The sequence below is a fragment of the Notechis scutatus genome, chromosome 15 (genome assembly GCF_049901735.1).
Source record: "Notechis scutatus isolate UNSWTSFEM ecotype Mainland chromosome 15, rNotScu1.2, whole genome shotgun sequence".
Lineage (NCBI taxonomy): Eukaryota > Metazoa > Chordata > Lepidosauria > Squamata > Elapidae > Notechis > Notechis scutatus.
In genome coordinates this window covers 2,310,202-2,326,175 of record NC_142023.1, presented here as the reverse complement: position 1 = coordinate 2,326,175, position 15,974 = coordinate 2,310,202, and the positions used below count along the sequence as shown (strand labels likewise).

Genomic DNA, 15,974 nt, shown 5'->3' with positions numbered 1-15,974 from the left:
CAATTGAGCCCCAACATATATGTTGCTGAGTGAGTTTTGTCCGATTTTATCTTCCTTGCCGTCGTTAAGTGAATCATTGCAGTTAAGTTAGGAACACGGTTGTTCAAGGAATCCGGTCTCCCCATCGACTTGGCTGTCACGAGGTGCCAAAAGGGGATCACCAGACACTGCAACCATCATAAATACGAGTCAGTGGCCCCAAGCCATTTGATCTTGTGACCATGGGGATGCTGCGACAAACCTAAGTGTGAGGAAGGGTTGTAACTCATTTTTTCAGTCTTGTAAATTTGTGAATGGTCACTAAATGAATTGTTGTAAGTCGAGGACTGCCTGTCCAAGGAAACTCCAGGAAAGAGGCCACATTTACGGTCACTAAGTGAATCATTGTAAGTCGAGGACTGCCTGTCAAGGGAAACTGCAAGAAAGAGGCCAGATTTACGGTCACTAAGTGAATCATTGTAAGTCGAGGACTGCCTGTCCAGGGAAACTGCAAGAAAGAGGCCGCATTTACGGTCACTAAGTGAACCATTAAAGTCAAGGACTGCCTGTGAAGGGAAACTGCAGGGAAGAGGCCGCATTTATGGTCACTGAATGAACCATTAAAGTCAAGGACTGCCTGTCAAGGGAAACTGCAGGAAAGAGGCCACATTTATGGTCACTAAGTGAATCATTGTAAGTCAAGGACTGCCTGTCCAGGGAAACTGCAGGAAAGAGGTCGCATTTATGGTCACTAAATGAACCATTAAAGTCAAGGACTGCCTGTCAAGGGAAACTGCAGGAAAGAGGCCACATTTACGGTCACTAATTGAATCATTGTAAGTTGACTGCCTGTCAAGGGAAACTGCAGGAAAGAGGCCGCATTTACGGTCACTAAGTGAATCATTGTAAGTCAAGGACTGCCTGTCCAGGGAAACTGCAAGAAAGAGGCCGCATTTACGGTCACTAAGTGAACCATTAAAGTCAAGGACTGCCTGTCCAGGGAAACTGCAGGAAAGAGGCCACATTTATGGTCACTAAGTGAATCATTGTAAGTCAAGGACTGCCTGTCCAGGGAAACTGCAGGAAAGAAGCCACATTTATGGTCACTAAATGAACCATTCAAGTCAAGGACTGCCTGTCAAGGGAAACTGCAAGAAAGAGGCCACATTTACAAACACTAAGTGAATCATTGTAAGTTGAGGACTGCCTGTCCAGGGAAACTGCAGGAAAGAAGCCACATTTATGGTCACTAAATGAACCATTCAAGTCAAGGACTGCCTGTCAAGGGAAACTGCAAGAAAGAGGCCACATTTACAAACACTAAGTGAATCATTGTAAGTTGAGGACTGCCTGTCAAGGGAAACTGCAAGAAAGTGGCCACATTTACAAACACTAAGTGAATCATTGTAAGTTGACTGCCTGTCAAGGGAAACTGCAGGAAAGAGGCCGCATTTATGGTCACTAAGTGAATCATTGTAAGTTGAGGACTGCCTGTCAAGGGAAACTGCAGAAAGAGGCCGCATTCCCCCCCCCCCCCACACACACACATCAGCCTGTATAATCCGATGCCTGACCGCTAGCAGGGCGAGTTTTATATTCCTTGGCAACGCCTCCCTGCCACCCACAAAGACCCATCAGTAAGCAATCCTCGATCGCCGGGAATCGACCCGGATCCTGGGATCAATCCCCCCCAAAATAAACCCCCTTTGCAAAGCCGGGCCCTTGCAACCCCAGCGCCTCTCCCTCCCATTGGCTGAGCCCCCGGGACGTGCTCGCGTGCGTAAGTGTGTGAGGGCGGCCAATCGCGTGCTGCGGCTGTCGGGTTCTATTTCCGGGTCGCGTTCGGCACTCCCGGAAGTCGTTCTCCCCCTTCCCAGCGAACCGCTCTGCAGCTGAGGCCGGGAACGAGCTTGGCTGGGTCCGTCCCCGCTCTTCCTCCACGTCGGCAGCCGCCCGGTGAGCGGAAAGGGGAACCGGGGAGGGCAGGGTGGTCATCCTCCCCCTTCCCCTCTATCCTTGTGCCCCCCCGGGAGGGGGCCCACTCCAAACGCCCCTGCCCAAGCAACCTTATAAGGCAGCGTTTCTGAAGCATGGCCGCTTTAAGAGGCTGGACTTCAACTCCCAGAATTCCCCAGCCAGCAAAGCTGGCTGGGGAATTCTGGGAGTTGAAGTCCAGCCCTCTTAAAGCGGCCACGCTTCAGAAACGCTGGTATAAAGCTTCCTCTTCCCATAGAGAAGTAGCTTTTCAGGAAAAGGGCGAATGTAGTTTCCCGATTTCCTAAATTCCTGGGTGGGGGAAGGATTTGCACGAAGGGCCTCCTGGACAAGCCTTGCAAACACCCCCACCCGCCGCCGGCGCCTCGCTTATAAAAGGATCACAAGCCTAGAACGAGAGAGTTGGAAGGGGGTCATCTAGCCCAACCCCCTGCTAAAGCAGGAGAATCTTATTCCAAATATTAGCCTCTACCGAGGATCGGACTGGCAAGCCTCCTGATTGTGAGGCAGAGAACTCCACCTCTAGGCCACTCGCTACGTGTAGTGGAAGCAGGATACAACAAGAGTTGGGAGGGGGGCCTTGGAGGTCTTCTAGTCCAACCCCCCCCCCGGCACAAGAAGGAGACCCTAGACCATTCTGCATCAATGGCTGTCTAATAATCTCTTCTGCAAAAGCCTCCAGGCTCTCGGTCTTTGGGTGAGGATCAGGCAGGGCAACCCGAAGGAGACAATATCAACACCCCCACCCCAAAATAGGTGAGGTTATTATATATGGTTTATCGCATGGTCAGCCCGATGTGGAGATTGGATTTGGGTTTGTTTTTTTAAACTCACTGGGTCCTTCCTGAGGGACCTGGGGTAGACAAATGCTTGCTACCGGTCTTATTAGTGGAAGCATTATTGGTATTTATTAAATTGTATTCATGTAATGTCTTGGGAGCGGGGGTCAATGAACAAACTGGAAGTTCATGAAGAACTGAAGAGTTTGGGGAGTCCGGATATAAAACTTTAATCTCAGGAGACAGAGCTGTAGGGATGAATGCATTGGGTTCTTCCTTTTCCCTTTCTCCTTTCCCTTTTTCCTTCCCTTCCCTCCTTTCCCTTCCTCCTTTCCCCTTTCTTTTCTTTCCCTTCCCTTCCTCCTTCACTCCCTTTCCTTTCTCTTCCCTCTTTTCTCCTACCGTTTCTCCTTTCCCTTCCCTTCTCTTTTTTTTTCATCCCTATTCTGGAGAAGCACTAAGAACAGGTTGGTTTTCACAGCCTCTGTAGAGAGATCAGCACAAAAGCATCTTAGGCCGAGGCTGTCACTCTTCTGGAACGGCTGGTTTCAGGCTGTTGAGCTTCCTTTTCATTCCGTTTTCCCCTCTTCCCCCGCAGGATCGTCGTCATGGCTGCCGATTCGGACGTGCTCCATTTCCGGTTTGAGCAGCAGGGCGACGCCGTGCTGCAGAAGATGAACCTGCTGCGGCAGCAGAACCTCTTCTGCGACGTCTCCGTCTACATCAACGACACGGAGTTCCACGGGCACAAAGTGATCTTCGCCGCCTGCTCCACCTTCATGAGGGACCAGTTCCTGCTCACTCAGTCCCAGCACGTCCGGATTACCATTTTGCAGAGCGCCGAAGTCGGCCGGAAGCTGCTGCTCTCGTGCTACACGGGGGCTCTGGAAGTGAAGAAGAAGGAGCTTCTGAAATACCTCACGGCGGCCAGTTACCTGCAGATGGTGCACATCGTGGAGAAGTGCACGGAGGCCCTTTCCAGGTACCTTGAAATCGATGCTTCGGTCGAAGGCAGCGGCAGGTGTGCCGAGAAATGCCACTCCTCTGACATGGACCTGGGCAGCAGAGACAGCTACCTGGGTAAAGACTGCGAAATCATAGAGATATCGGCAGACAGCCCGGTGAGCGTAGACGAGCACATAAAACAGGAGAAAGGGGACATTCAGCCAGCGTCCCTGCAGGGCTTAATGTCAGACAGGAAGGAGGCCAGTAGCCTGGAGATATCCACCGTGGAGATCGGCTACAAGGACGATGAAATCTGCATTTTCCAGATGGATTCCATCAACGTCCACAGCGTGGACGATGAGCCGTTTCCGCAGCCTTGCACCTCCTCGAAAACCAGCCTGTACTTCCCTGAAACCCAGCACTCCTTGATCAACTCCACTATGGAGAGCAGGGCGAGCGAGGTGGCCCAGTTCCAGGGCTTTGCCGGCGAGGATCCGGAAGTCTTCCCGAACTCTGAGGGTGCGGGCTACCCCTGGCGGCACCAGTGCCCCAAATGCCCCCGAGGCTTCCTCCACTTGGAAAACTACCTCCGCCACTTAAAGATGCACAAGCTGTTCCTGTGTTTGCAGTGCGGGAAAACATTCACCCAGAAGAAGAACTTGAACCGGCATATCCGTGGCCACATGGGCATCCGTCCCTTCCAATGCATGGTGTGCCTGAAGACCTTCACCGCCAAGAGCACGCTTCAAGACCACCTCAACATCCACAGCGGGGACAGGCCTTACAAGTGCCACTGTTGTGACATGGACTTCAAGCACAAGTCTGCCCTCAAGAAACACCTGACCTCCGTCCACGGAAGGGCCGGCGTGGACAAACCCGGCTTGGATGCCATCACGGAGGTCAGAATAGACTATGAATAGATGTTGTTTGGGAAGGGGAATTTCTTCTTTTTTTTTTTTAAAGGGCCCGATTTGTTGCAGGAGCATCAAGATTTCCCCTCGCTTTCTCCACTCACAGGCTCCAAATCCTGCATGTAAATATACCCCCCCATCTATCGATGTTCCTGCAGGCTTTTGAAGAACTGCCGTTCTCCCCATGATATTAAAGCAGCCAAGAAAGGTTGAACAAAAAGTGGTGCTTTAACTGTTGTTATTTACATATTTATATGTTATATATGATGTAAAGAGTCTTTTCAGCCTTTGTTTTGCAACACACCCAGAATTTTGTAACGTGCTTTCAACACAAACGTTGGTTACATTTCGGTTTTGGAGGCCTTAACCAGAGCATCTGGGTTGTTGTTGTTTTTTGGTGAAAACGTGCAACTTTGTCATGTTTGCAATAAACTGCATCATGGCTAAGGATTGATGCACAATCAAGGCAACGTCCTTATTATTTTTCTTTTAACAAAGACTGGACATGTCTTAAAAGCACTGTTGTTGGTCTACTCTTGTTTGGCAAGCTTCACAAGAATGAAACGTAGATTCCATTTTCATCGCTTCAGTCTGAAATTCAAATGTTATTGTTCGTGGTCCCTGCAGGTTACAAAGTACAATATTTTTCTTCTTTTCTGGAAAGGTTAGAAACATACCATCGTCTTCATCCAGGCAATTCTGTGTCTTGAAGCAGTTATAAATGTATACATTTTTGTGATAATGCAAACAAGCTAGATATCTCCCAGGAAGAATGGATCAACTGCAGTTACAAGGGTACTCATTATCAAGGAAAAACAAAAAACAAAACCCTGAGATGTAAAATATTAATTGTGGAGGTGGGGTCATTGATTGCATGCTTTTCCTGAAGTGGCAGTGGCATAAATGATCAAAGAACTCAATCCTGTCAGGTTGCTGATATTTTGAGAAGGTTGTTTATAATGTTATGACCTCTTATCCTTGGCTTTTTGTAAATGTGTGTCTGCTTTTTAGTGTGCTTTCGTGTTAACAGGAGGTCCTGTTTGATTGGTATGCTCCCAATGGTGTAAAACAGTGATCCCCAACCTTTTTGACACCGCGGCCCGGTACCGGCATCAGCTGGGTGCCGCGGCCCAGTACCGGCATCAACTGGGCGCCGCCATCTTTTTGACGAAAAGTGCTTCCGGTGACCTCACCGAAGCACTTTTTCGTCAAAAAGATGGCGGTGCCAGCGCTCGGTGAGCTTTTTCGGTAGAAATGGCTTTCTACCCGGAAAAGGTCACGAGCGAGCGCCATATCTTTTTGATGAAAAGTGCTTCCGGTGAGCTTTCTACCCGGAAAAGCTCACTGGAAGCACTTTACCAAAAAGATGGCGGCGCCAGCAACCAGCGGCCCGGTAAGACTTGTTCCGCAGACCGGTACTGGTCCGCGGACCGGCGGGATTGGGGACCCTGGTGTAAAAGACTCTTTCTTTGACTCCAGGTGTGTTTGTAAGCAAATTGTGTATGTAACACGGGTGGAGCTGCCCAGTTTTGAGAAAAAGCATCCATTGGCCAGACAGCTCCAGTTATGACGTTGAGAGCTTTGATAATCTTGTGGCTGCTTTGTGTAGGCATGTATGCCAAATTTTCCGTTTGATTTGTAACGGGAATAAAGTTTGCTTCTGGCTGACAGGATCGTGTAATTTTGAAGCTTAAAGCTTCCCTGCTGACCTTATAAAGTAGCTCCTAAATCTTGCAATGTCTGTTTTACAAGGGGCTTGGGGGCCATCTACAAAAATCAGACCGCTGAAATACGCAGACATCCTTTTATGCATCCTCACTGGTGAGTAAAAAAGCTTTGTGTGGGCAAGGAACAAGAGTCCCCTTTTTGCCATTGAACATATTACAGGTAGTCCTCAACTTACAACAGTTCCTTTTAGTGACTGTTCAAAGTGACTTAGGACTGTTTTACACACATGACCCATTGCCGCATCCCCATGGTCATGCAATCAAAACTTGGACGTTTGGCAGGAAAATCATCAAAACTATTAAACAGCCAAAGTTACCCTGTTTCCTTGAAAATACGACTTACCCTGAAAATAAGTCCTAGCTTGATTTTTACACATGCACCCAATATAAGCCCTACCCCTCAAAATAAGCCCTAATTAAGATCCTGCCCACTCCAGAGTGGACGGGTAAAAATTAAGCTAGGCTGGGGATGGAGGGGTGGAGCTGCCCTACTACTTACCTTTGGACAGGTGTAGCCAGGCCTCGCACATCCTGACACCTGCCTTGCCGGCCTATTTCATCTGCAGCCAGAAAGGCTTTAATGAAGGCCCCTGTAGCTGATGACAAAGCTCTGGATCGATCCAAACTCTGTTATCGGCTGCAGAGGCCTACCAGAAAGCCTTGCTGGACACAGAAGAAGTTCCTGAAGGCCTCTTAACAGTGAAAAGGAGGCTGGGGGCAACACGTCCACGTGAGGTTAGTCAGTGGGTGAAATCCCCCGAAAATAAGACCTGGTGCCTTTTTTGGTGGCAAATAAATAAATAAAAATAAGACAGGGTCTTATTTTCGGGGAAACACAATAGAATATTTCGGACATTTGATGTGACACCCGGAAAAATACACCATATTTCACTTAATCCTCCAAGGAAAGATTGAAGGCAAGCAAGGTCCAAGCAGAAGAAAAACATAATGGCTTCAAAATCTCTTAAGGGGCCAGTTTGGACAAAACTCAGCAGCACTTTTGAATTGAATTCCTTATTGTCATCGTACGTATATACACAGTATACACATACAACAAAATTCACATAACACTCAGAGACCAGACCCTACACGCATGCACATATGACAATCCCCAAACACCTCACCACCCGCCAAAATTCCCCACCTCCTAAAAACACACAAGCATCCACACAACAGACCAAGTAATCCTGTCCAACAGCTCACTGATGGTGGTCCTTAAGTTCATTGTTAAGTACAATTATAGCTCTGGGATAAAAACTGTTCAGAAAATGTGTGGTCTGAGTTTTAATTGTTCTGTATCTTCTGCCAGAAGGCAACAACAGTTCATAAAGATTGTAAGCAGGATGGGGAGAGTCTCTGAGAATGAATGTTTTTCGTGCGACTGTTGATAAAAATAGGATTGCCAACATGATCGCCAACACCCGATGATGGATAGGGCACAAGGAGGCAACTGACTCATATATTTTTTACATCATACTTCCATTGTTTTTATTTTATTCAAGGCAACTGACTCATATTCAGTGTCCACGAGGAAGCCAGTTTCACTTAACAACTATGTGACCAACTTAACGGTGGCAATGATTCACTCAACAACCGTAGTGAGAAAGGACGTAAAATGGGGAAGACTCATTGTCTCATTTAGCAACATAACATTTGCCAACCAACGTCTCCCTTAGCAACATAAATTTAGGGCTCCATTGTGGTCGTAAGCCGAGGACTACCTGTGCCTTAGAAAGAGGGAGCATTATTACAGTACCCTTAAAAATACTGCCAAAAAAAAAAAAAAAAAGCAGACCAAGAGCAATAACCTGATTGTTTGAAATACTGGGATTCCAGTTTTCGAATCAGAATCAGAAGAGCTGGAAGGGACCCTGGAGGTCTTCTAGTCCAACCCCCTGCTAAAGCAGGAGATCCTATACCATGTTCCAATATTTGAGGGGCTGCCACAGAGAGGAGGGGGTCATACTTTCTAAAGCACCTGAAGGGCAGACAAGGAACAATGGATGGAAACTGAACAAGGAGAGATTCAACCTGGAAATAAGGAGAAATTTTCTGACGTGAGCAATCAAACCATGGAACAGAAGTTGCCTTTGGAAGTTGTGGGAGCTTCATCCCTGGAGGCTTTCAAGAAGAGACTGGACTGCCATCTGTCAGAAATGGTGTAGGGTCTCCTGCTTGGGTGGGGGAGTCAGACTAGATCAGTGGGTTGCCAACCTTTTGGACCTCAGGGACCACCAAACTCATTATTTTAAATCCCGCGGACCACTAATGTGAATTTTGACTGACGTGGCTTGCTGACATTGGTGGGAGGGAGAAGGAGGGAGAAAGAGATCCCATCTAACCTCAAGGGCTGGTGATTTTCTTTCTCTCTCTCCCTCTCCCTCACACACACCCCCACCCCCTCCAGGGCAGCTCCATTCCTAGCCTGCTTTGAGCTCCGTTCTCAGGCTGCAAGGAAAGCAGCCAAAGTCTTTCTCCCCCAAACTCCACCAGAAATGAGTCTTCGCCAGTGCAGCCTCGTGGAGCAGGAAGCCTTGCAGGGTCCCAAAGACTCATTTCTGGCAGAGTTTGGGGGAGAGAAAGGAAGACTTTGGCTGCTTTCCTTGCCTGCAGCCAAAAGCAGAAGTGGAAAGAAGCAGCCTGGTGAACAGGCCAGGCACATGGGGCAAGTGGGGCAAGTTCCCCCCCTCTGCCCTTTCCCCCACTCCCCTCACTACCTTGTGTCGTTTGCAATGCAAGCGGCACAAGCCTTGTCTTCCCGCAGGCCATGTGGGTGGCGCAGCCTTGTGTTCCCCCGCAGCCTGGATTAATTGCTTTGGGGCTGACATTTCTCTGCGGACCACGAAAATATTCTCATGGACCACCAGTGGGCCGCGGCCCACCGGTTGACGACCTCTGGACTAGATGACCTAAAAGGTCCTTTCCAACTCTGTTAATCTATATCTAAGTGGCTGTCCAGTCTCTTCTTAAAAAACCCCAGTGATGAAGCACCCACAACTTCTGGAGGGAAGCTGGTTAATTGCACAATGTGTTTTTCCATCCAGGCCATCCTCAAAAGGGGACATCTTCAGCAGTGGGTGAGGAGTTCAGTAGTAGAATAGGATAGACACAGATTAGAATTAGAATTAGAATTAGAATAGAATAGAATCTAGAGGGGAACCTTGGAGGTCTTCTAGTCCAGCCCCCTGCTCAAGCAGGGGAACTTATACCATTTCAGACAAGTGACTGTCCAGTCTCTTCTTAAAAACCTCCAGTGATGGAACAGCCACAAGTTCTGGTGGCCAGCTGTTCCACTGGTTAATTCTTCTCACTGTTAGGAAGTTTCTCCTTAATTCCAGATTGATTCTCTCCTTGGTTAATAATGAAGCCTCCATAACGTCTGAAGGCAACTCCTGAGCCACGGGTTCCCATCCCCGACTTAAAAACGACCCGCATCCCCCCTTTTTTTACACGTGCCCAATTATTCGCTTTAAAAATCTCTTTTCTGTCATCCTTCGGGCAAGGCTCGCAGGCCCCGCCTCCGGGGCGGTGGCTATGCAAATCCGGAGCCGCGCCCCTCTCGGAAGGAGCGAAAGAGAGCGGCGAGCGTCCGCTCTGGCACGCGCGCCCCCGTCTCTCTGGTGATGGGAGGCCCTCCTTCCCCCCCCTCTCTCTCGCGCGCGAATGAATCTCGCGAGAGGAGGGGCGCGGCTTGGGTGGGCGGGCCTCCCGGCTGTCACCGCGATGAGGAGGCGACGCCGTCGTCGCCGCCGCCGCCGCCGACGGGCCGCTTCGCGGTTCGCCCCTCGGGGGGTGTGAGGAGAGGCTGGGCCCTCCCGCAAGTAAGGGGAGCGGGCCCGCGGGGAGCGGGGTCTTAGGCCCGGGGAAGGGGACGGGGAGGCCTGCTGACCCCCCTCGAGGAAGGGTCGGCATGGAGGGGGGAATCCCCTTTCAGGGAGGGAGGGGCCCCAAAGAGAGGACAGCAAGGGCGGAGGGGGAGCAGGAGCAGGGAGGAGGGGACGCTCCTCCCCAGGACCACCCGGAAAAGGGTTGCATGATTTTGGGGTTTGTGGGGGGAGCCTTTTATCTGCCACCTCCTCCCCCTCCCCCAGGGGCTTCTCCCTGTTGCTCCTTGACGGGGGCGGGGGTGGGGGTGTGTGTGCAAAAAGGCAGCCCGTCTCTGGCCTCCCTGGTCCAGAGTTCGGGGTGATGGGATGCACGTGACTCCCCGGCTTGCAGGCAGTTGGGGGAGAGCCTTGCAGGTTGGGGAGGGAGGGGGGCATGTATTAGGCCTCACACACACTTGGCAGGACTTATCATCATCATCATCAACTTGTTCGTTAAACATGAACCTCAGCCAACTGAACATTTAAAAATGTATCACCAATCTCATTGACTGGCACTGATGGTTGATGAGGGTTGCCTCCAGCGTCCTAGGTATCAATCAAGTAGTCTTCTTAAAATAATAACAACAACAATAATAATAATAATTTAATTTTTAGTGAGATTCACAGCCTTTGGGGCTGATTGGTAGCTCAACAGCTCGAGTCGTAACCAAGGACCTAGGAACTGTTCAGGTAGCATTGGAGGATATAAACTTCCAAGTAGGGTGGTTTTTTTATTATTTTTTGTTTTATTATTTATTTTATTATTAATAATAATATTATTATTATTTAATGTTTAGTGAGATTCACAGCCTTTGGGGCTGATTGGTAGCTCAACGAAGCTCGAGTCGTAACCAAGGACCTAGGAACTGTTCAGGTAAGCGTTGGTGGATATAAACTTCCAAGTAGGGTGGTTTTTTTTTTATTATTATTTTATTTTATTATTCATTTTATTATTAATAATAATAATATTATTTAATGTTTAGTGAGATTCACAGCCTTTGGGGCTGATTGGTAGCTCAACAGCTCGAGTCGTAACCAAGGACCTAGGAACTGTTCAGGTTTTTTTTTTTTTTTTTTTTTTTTTTTTTACTTTTGGCGGTGGTTGGTGGATATAAGCTGTTCCAAGGGTATTCAAGTTTGAAAAATTCAGAACTTCCAAATAGCGAGGTAGCCCTTTAGGTATTGCTCCAAGGGCTCCAATTACAATTGGGATAACACACAATTTCTTTTTTCCAAAGTCGCTCAACTTCAATTTGTAAGTCCTGATACGTTGTGATTTTTTCTTGCTGAGTGTCTTCAACTCGTGCATCACCAGGTATTGCAATGTTAGCGAACCAAACCTTTTTTCTTTTCAACTATTGTTATGTCAGGTGTGTTGTGGGCTAATTGCCTGTCAGTCTGAATTCTGAAGTCCCACAAGATCTTGACGTTTTCATTCTCTAGAACCTTCTGAACCTGATGTATAGTAACAACTGCTGGGAACATCAGGTTGAGAAGGTTCTGGAAAATGAATTATTATTATTATTATTATTATTATTATTATTATTATTATTATTATTATTATTATTATTATTTGCAATAGGTGCTCCTGCAGAAAATAATGTTGCAAAGCGCCCTACGGTTTTCTTGCCCTCCCATCTCCCCTGGATGGTTTCTGATGGAGCAAGAGGCTTCTTAGAACTTAACTTAACTTGACTTAACTTAACTTGACTTAACTGACTTGACTTGACTTGACTTTTTTATTTATTTATTTATTTATTGAATTTATATTGCTGCCTATTCACCCATGGCAACTCGAGGCAGCTTACAGAATATAAAACCACATTTAAAACAATAAAACGAATGAAAAGAATCAAATAAATCAATATAGTTTAATATAATAAAATCACTCACCTGCCCCGGCGGCAGCAGATCACACAAGCCATTTAATGGGCTCCATCCTGCTCTGGGTTCCCCAGGCCCACTGGCATAGAATAACATTTTTGTCACTTTGAACGTACAACGATCAATATACATTAAAAATGAAACTCTATTGCGTACAACTCTCAGAGGGTCTCCACCTCCGATATACTTTACATAAACATAAATAAATACAAAAGGCATATACGCACATATATGATATGACATGGAGAAACAACACAATCTCGTTTGAATGTATGCATGTTCATGGTGAGAGAAATGAATCTTGTGAGTTTACCAGATGGATGGCCTAGGGAACAAAGCTGTTACAGAATCAGGTAGTTCTGCTAGAAATACTTCAAAACCTCCCAGGCGGGAGCACCAAAACAGATCGTGAAGTGGGTGTGGGGGGGGCCTCTAACAGTGCTCTGGGGTCCCTGGGTCAGTGTTAACCGTCCTAAGAGAATGGCACCAGAAAGAAGCACCTTCGGGGCACCAGGTTTATGTTGCTTTTGAAAATTAGGTCCCACTTACGCTTAATACCACACTAATATAGCCTGGAAGTTGTCACTAACAGCAGCTTACAGACAAAAGTGTATCTCCAAGCCGCAAAACCATAAATTGCCACATGCAATGTTTTTGTTTACTTGTCCGATTCCTAGACGATGCATTTTCCCACTAGGAATGGTGACCTGTTAGGACTAGCTGTGGTTTATTGAACAAACCACAGTTAAAGACTCCATGGCTTTGTACAACTTGTGAGTCCAGCCAGTGATTTAAAATACCTGGCAACAGGGACAAAATGATTATATGAACTTATTCTCAATGTTAAGATTTTGTGTTCTTGTGCAGACTTTTGAAGACTTTCCCTGCATCTTTTTTTAATGTTGCTTAAGGCTGAGTTAAGTTAAAGCACTTATTATTTGCTTGTAGATGGTGAAACGCTGCCTCTGGGCATGGGTGTTCTTTTAACCATGGCTAATTGTAGTAGAGATCTTTGCTCCAGCAAATTCCCCAGTCTGCAGCAGCTCTTAGCAATAGCTGCCAGAAACCAACCTTCGGCTGTGAAGCAGTATTTCCTTTGATGCCAAATGCTGGGGATGGTTTTATAACGCTTCCTATAAAATCATATAAATGCAAGTGGAATTTATCAGAGTGACTGAAAGAAAAGATGTAAACAATGGGCAAAGTAGATTGGTGAAATGCGTCCAGAATATAGGCAGACTTTGACTTACAGTCCTAATTGAGCCCAAAGGAGGCCAGTGCATAAACATATTTTTAAAATAAATTTTATTAATTTTTTTATTAATTACATTTCTTAGGGCTTGATAAACCGTGTTGTCTGGGTATTTAATTTGCTTAACAATGCAGGTTCCATTCTTACTCTCCAGCCCTTTTTTTTCCAAGCCACTGATAAAATAGATTCCATGTTTGATAATATTCTGTGTCTTCTTTCCGTTTGATCTTCAATGTCAGTCTACCCATTTCTGCACAGTCTAGTATCTTCCCAATTACCTTGTCGTCTCGCAGTGTTTCTTCATCTTTCCAATATTGTACGAAGATAGTCCTCGTTGCTGTTAAGACATGTGTCATAAAACATTCCTATGCCTGTTTTAATAGTTGCCATAAAAAGGGGGAGGGAAGAAGGAAATCTGGAAGAGCAGTGCAGCAGTTTGGAAGTGAAAATACATTCCAACTTTTATCTTTAAACAATTGTAACTAAACTACAAGAGCTTTTGCCCATGAATATATTTAATTGGAGAATGTGATTGATGACACCCGGCCCATGAAGGTGCTCAATTGGAGAATCTGATTTATGACACACCCAGGGGGGAGAGGGGAAACAGGGTCACCGGGGACTGTAAATGACGCAGGCCAAAGTTGGCTTCATACAGGGCAGGTCCACTATGCCACCTCTAATGAATCCTTTGAAGTTTTTTGAAGTTTGGCTCGAGAATCATGATTTAATAAGGGCGATTGCTGGAATCCTGACAACGTGTAATACTAAATCCATATTTTTCTTATCCAATTTTTCTGTCTTTTTTTTTTTTTTTTTGGTTTCTCTCCCAGCTCCCGACCCTTCGACAGTGCCAACATGGAGTGCTAGCGGCTGAAAGGAGGGCTCTGCGTTCCACAATGCCCGTGCAGGCCGCCCAGTGGACGGAGTTCCTGTCCTGTCCCATCTGCTACAATGAGTTCGACGAGAACGTGCACAAGCCCATCAGCCTCGGCTGCTCCCACACCGTCTGCCAGAGCTGCCTGAGTAAGCTGCACCGCAAGGCCTGCCCTTTCGACCAGACCGCCATCCACACTGACATCGACGTGCTGCCTGTCAACTTTGCGCTGCTCCAGTTAGTGGGAGCCCAGGTAAAGGGAGAGGTAACACGGACACAGACACGCACGCACACACGGAAGTTGACTTGGTGCAGAGGCTGCAAAAGGAAGTCTGCAACGGGCAATCAAACAGGAGAAGAGAAGGAAGATTTATTTCCTTCTTTAGATTTTTATTCTGCTTTTACTACTGTATAAGTCACTCAACGGGGTGAACATATCTCACCCTCCTCCTCCTCCTCCCTCCTGTTTGCCAACAATTACCTCCCTGTGAGGTGAGTTGGGCTGAGAGAGAAGGACTGGCTTTCCCGACTAAGGCAGGCAGAACTCGAAGTCAAGAGCCTCCTGGTTTCTGGGGCAGCAAGTTAACCACTGCCCCGAACAATACCACCTTTGGTAAGCCAAACCTGCCTGAACCATGTTGAGGAGAATCCAGATTTAATGGCCAGATAATTGCATGTTTATTTATTTATAATGTTTATATTGCCACACATGGCAACTGAAGGATATAAAAACACCACATAAAAGAAATAAAATTAATAAAACATAAAATAATAACTCCCCACACACAGCACACAACCTCCCCTCAACTACAATGCACATTCAAACCAGCCATTTAATGGGCTCCATCCCGCTCTGGGTTCCTCAGGCCCGCTGGCCAAGCCACGTCTTCGGAGCCTTCCAAAGAGCGTCAGAGTGGGGGCCAGTCTAATTTCTGGAGGGATGATGTTCCAGAGGGAGAGAGCCACCACGGAGAAGCCCTTCTCCTGGGTCCCACCAAATATACCTCCTTAGGGGACGGGACCCACAACATTCCTTGCCTCCCTGCTCTGGTGGGTCGGGTAGATGGGACCGGAAAGAGACGGTCCCTCAGATAACCCAGTCCCCAAACCATGAAGGGCTTTAAAGGGGACAACCAGTACCTTGAATTGCACCCGGAAGCATATCGGCAACCAATGCAGCCCCCGCAGGAGAGAAGACACGTGTGTACACCGGGGGCTGCATAAAACCATGTGAGCCACTGCATTTTGCACCCATGGGAGCTTCCGGATGCTCTTCACGTTCCATCCAGAGGACAGATCCTCATTAAATGTGTCTGCAGTTGGTCCTGAACTTACAACCACAATTGAGTCCCAAATTCATGTTGGCATGTGAGAAATTTGTTCAGTGAGTTTTGCCCCCTTTTACGGCCTTTTCTCGCCACCTTTGTTAAGTGAGTCCCTGCGGTTCTCAAATTAGTAACACGGCTGATAAGTGGATTTGGCTTCCCCCTCGACTTTGCATGCAGAACACTGGGACCCTGCAACCGTCACAAATGTGAGTCAGTTGCCAAGTGTCTGGATTTTGATCACGTTACCAGGAGGATGGCATAATGGTCATACAGTAAGTGTGAAAAATGGTCATAAGTCCCACTTTTTTTTTCCAAGCGGTCCCTAAATGAACTGTTGTAAGTCGAGGACAGCCTGTCATCTAATCTACAAATGGGGCATCCTTCCCCAAATCGCATTTTCCCTCCTGCCCCCCCCTTTTTTTAAACGAAGG

The 15,974-nt window shown here is 47.3% G+C and overlaps 3 protein-coding genes across 6 annotated transcripts in view; all 3 read left to right on the top strand.

Moving 5' to 3' along the window:
- The window catches only part of ZBTB26 (zinc finger and BTB domain containing 26), a 64,390-nt gene that overhangs the window by 6,088 nt on the left and 42,328 nt on the right, over nt 1–15,974 (top strand). The gene's annotated exons all lie outside the window — the stretch shown is intronic.
- Nucleotides 1,851–5,672, top strand: ZBTB6 (zinc finger and BTB domain containing 6). Of its 2 annotated transcripts, XM_087944300.1 has the most exons (3): nt 1,851–1,935; nt 3,352–4,597; nt 4,716–5,672. In XM_087944300.1, the coding sequence occupies exons 2-3, from the start codon at nt 3,362–3,364 to the stop codon at nt 4,773–4,775; spliced, it is 1,296 nt and encodes a 431-aa protein (XP_087800426.1). In that variant the 5' UTR covers nt 1,851–1,935; nt 3,352–3,361; the 3' UTR covers nt 4,776–5,672. The 2 variants fall into 2 exon arrangements, with proteins under 2 accessions (XP_087800426.1, XP_087800427.1); XM_087944301.1 differs by lacking the exon at nt 4,716–5,672 and having other exon boundaries at nt 3,352–4,652.
- Nucleotides 10,028–15,974, top strand: part of RC3H2 (ring finger and CCCH-type domains 2) — a 32,547-nt gene continuing 26,600 nt past the window's right edge. For 2 of the 3 annotated variants that reach the window (XR_015745433.1, XM_087944170.1), the window contains exons 1-2: nt 10,028–10,157; nt 14,172–14,468. Coding sequence is in view for 2 of the 3 variants with exons in the window: in XM_087944170.1 (XP_087800296.1) it covers nt 14,238–14,468 (231 nt within the window). In the remaining variant the exon portion in view is untranslated. The remainder of the gene's footprint in view (nt 10,158–14,171; nt 14,469–15,974) is intronic. The other variant, XM_087944172.1, reaches the window with a different exon arrangement.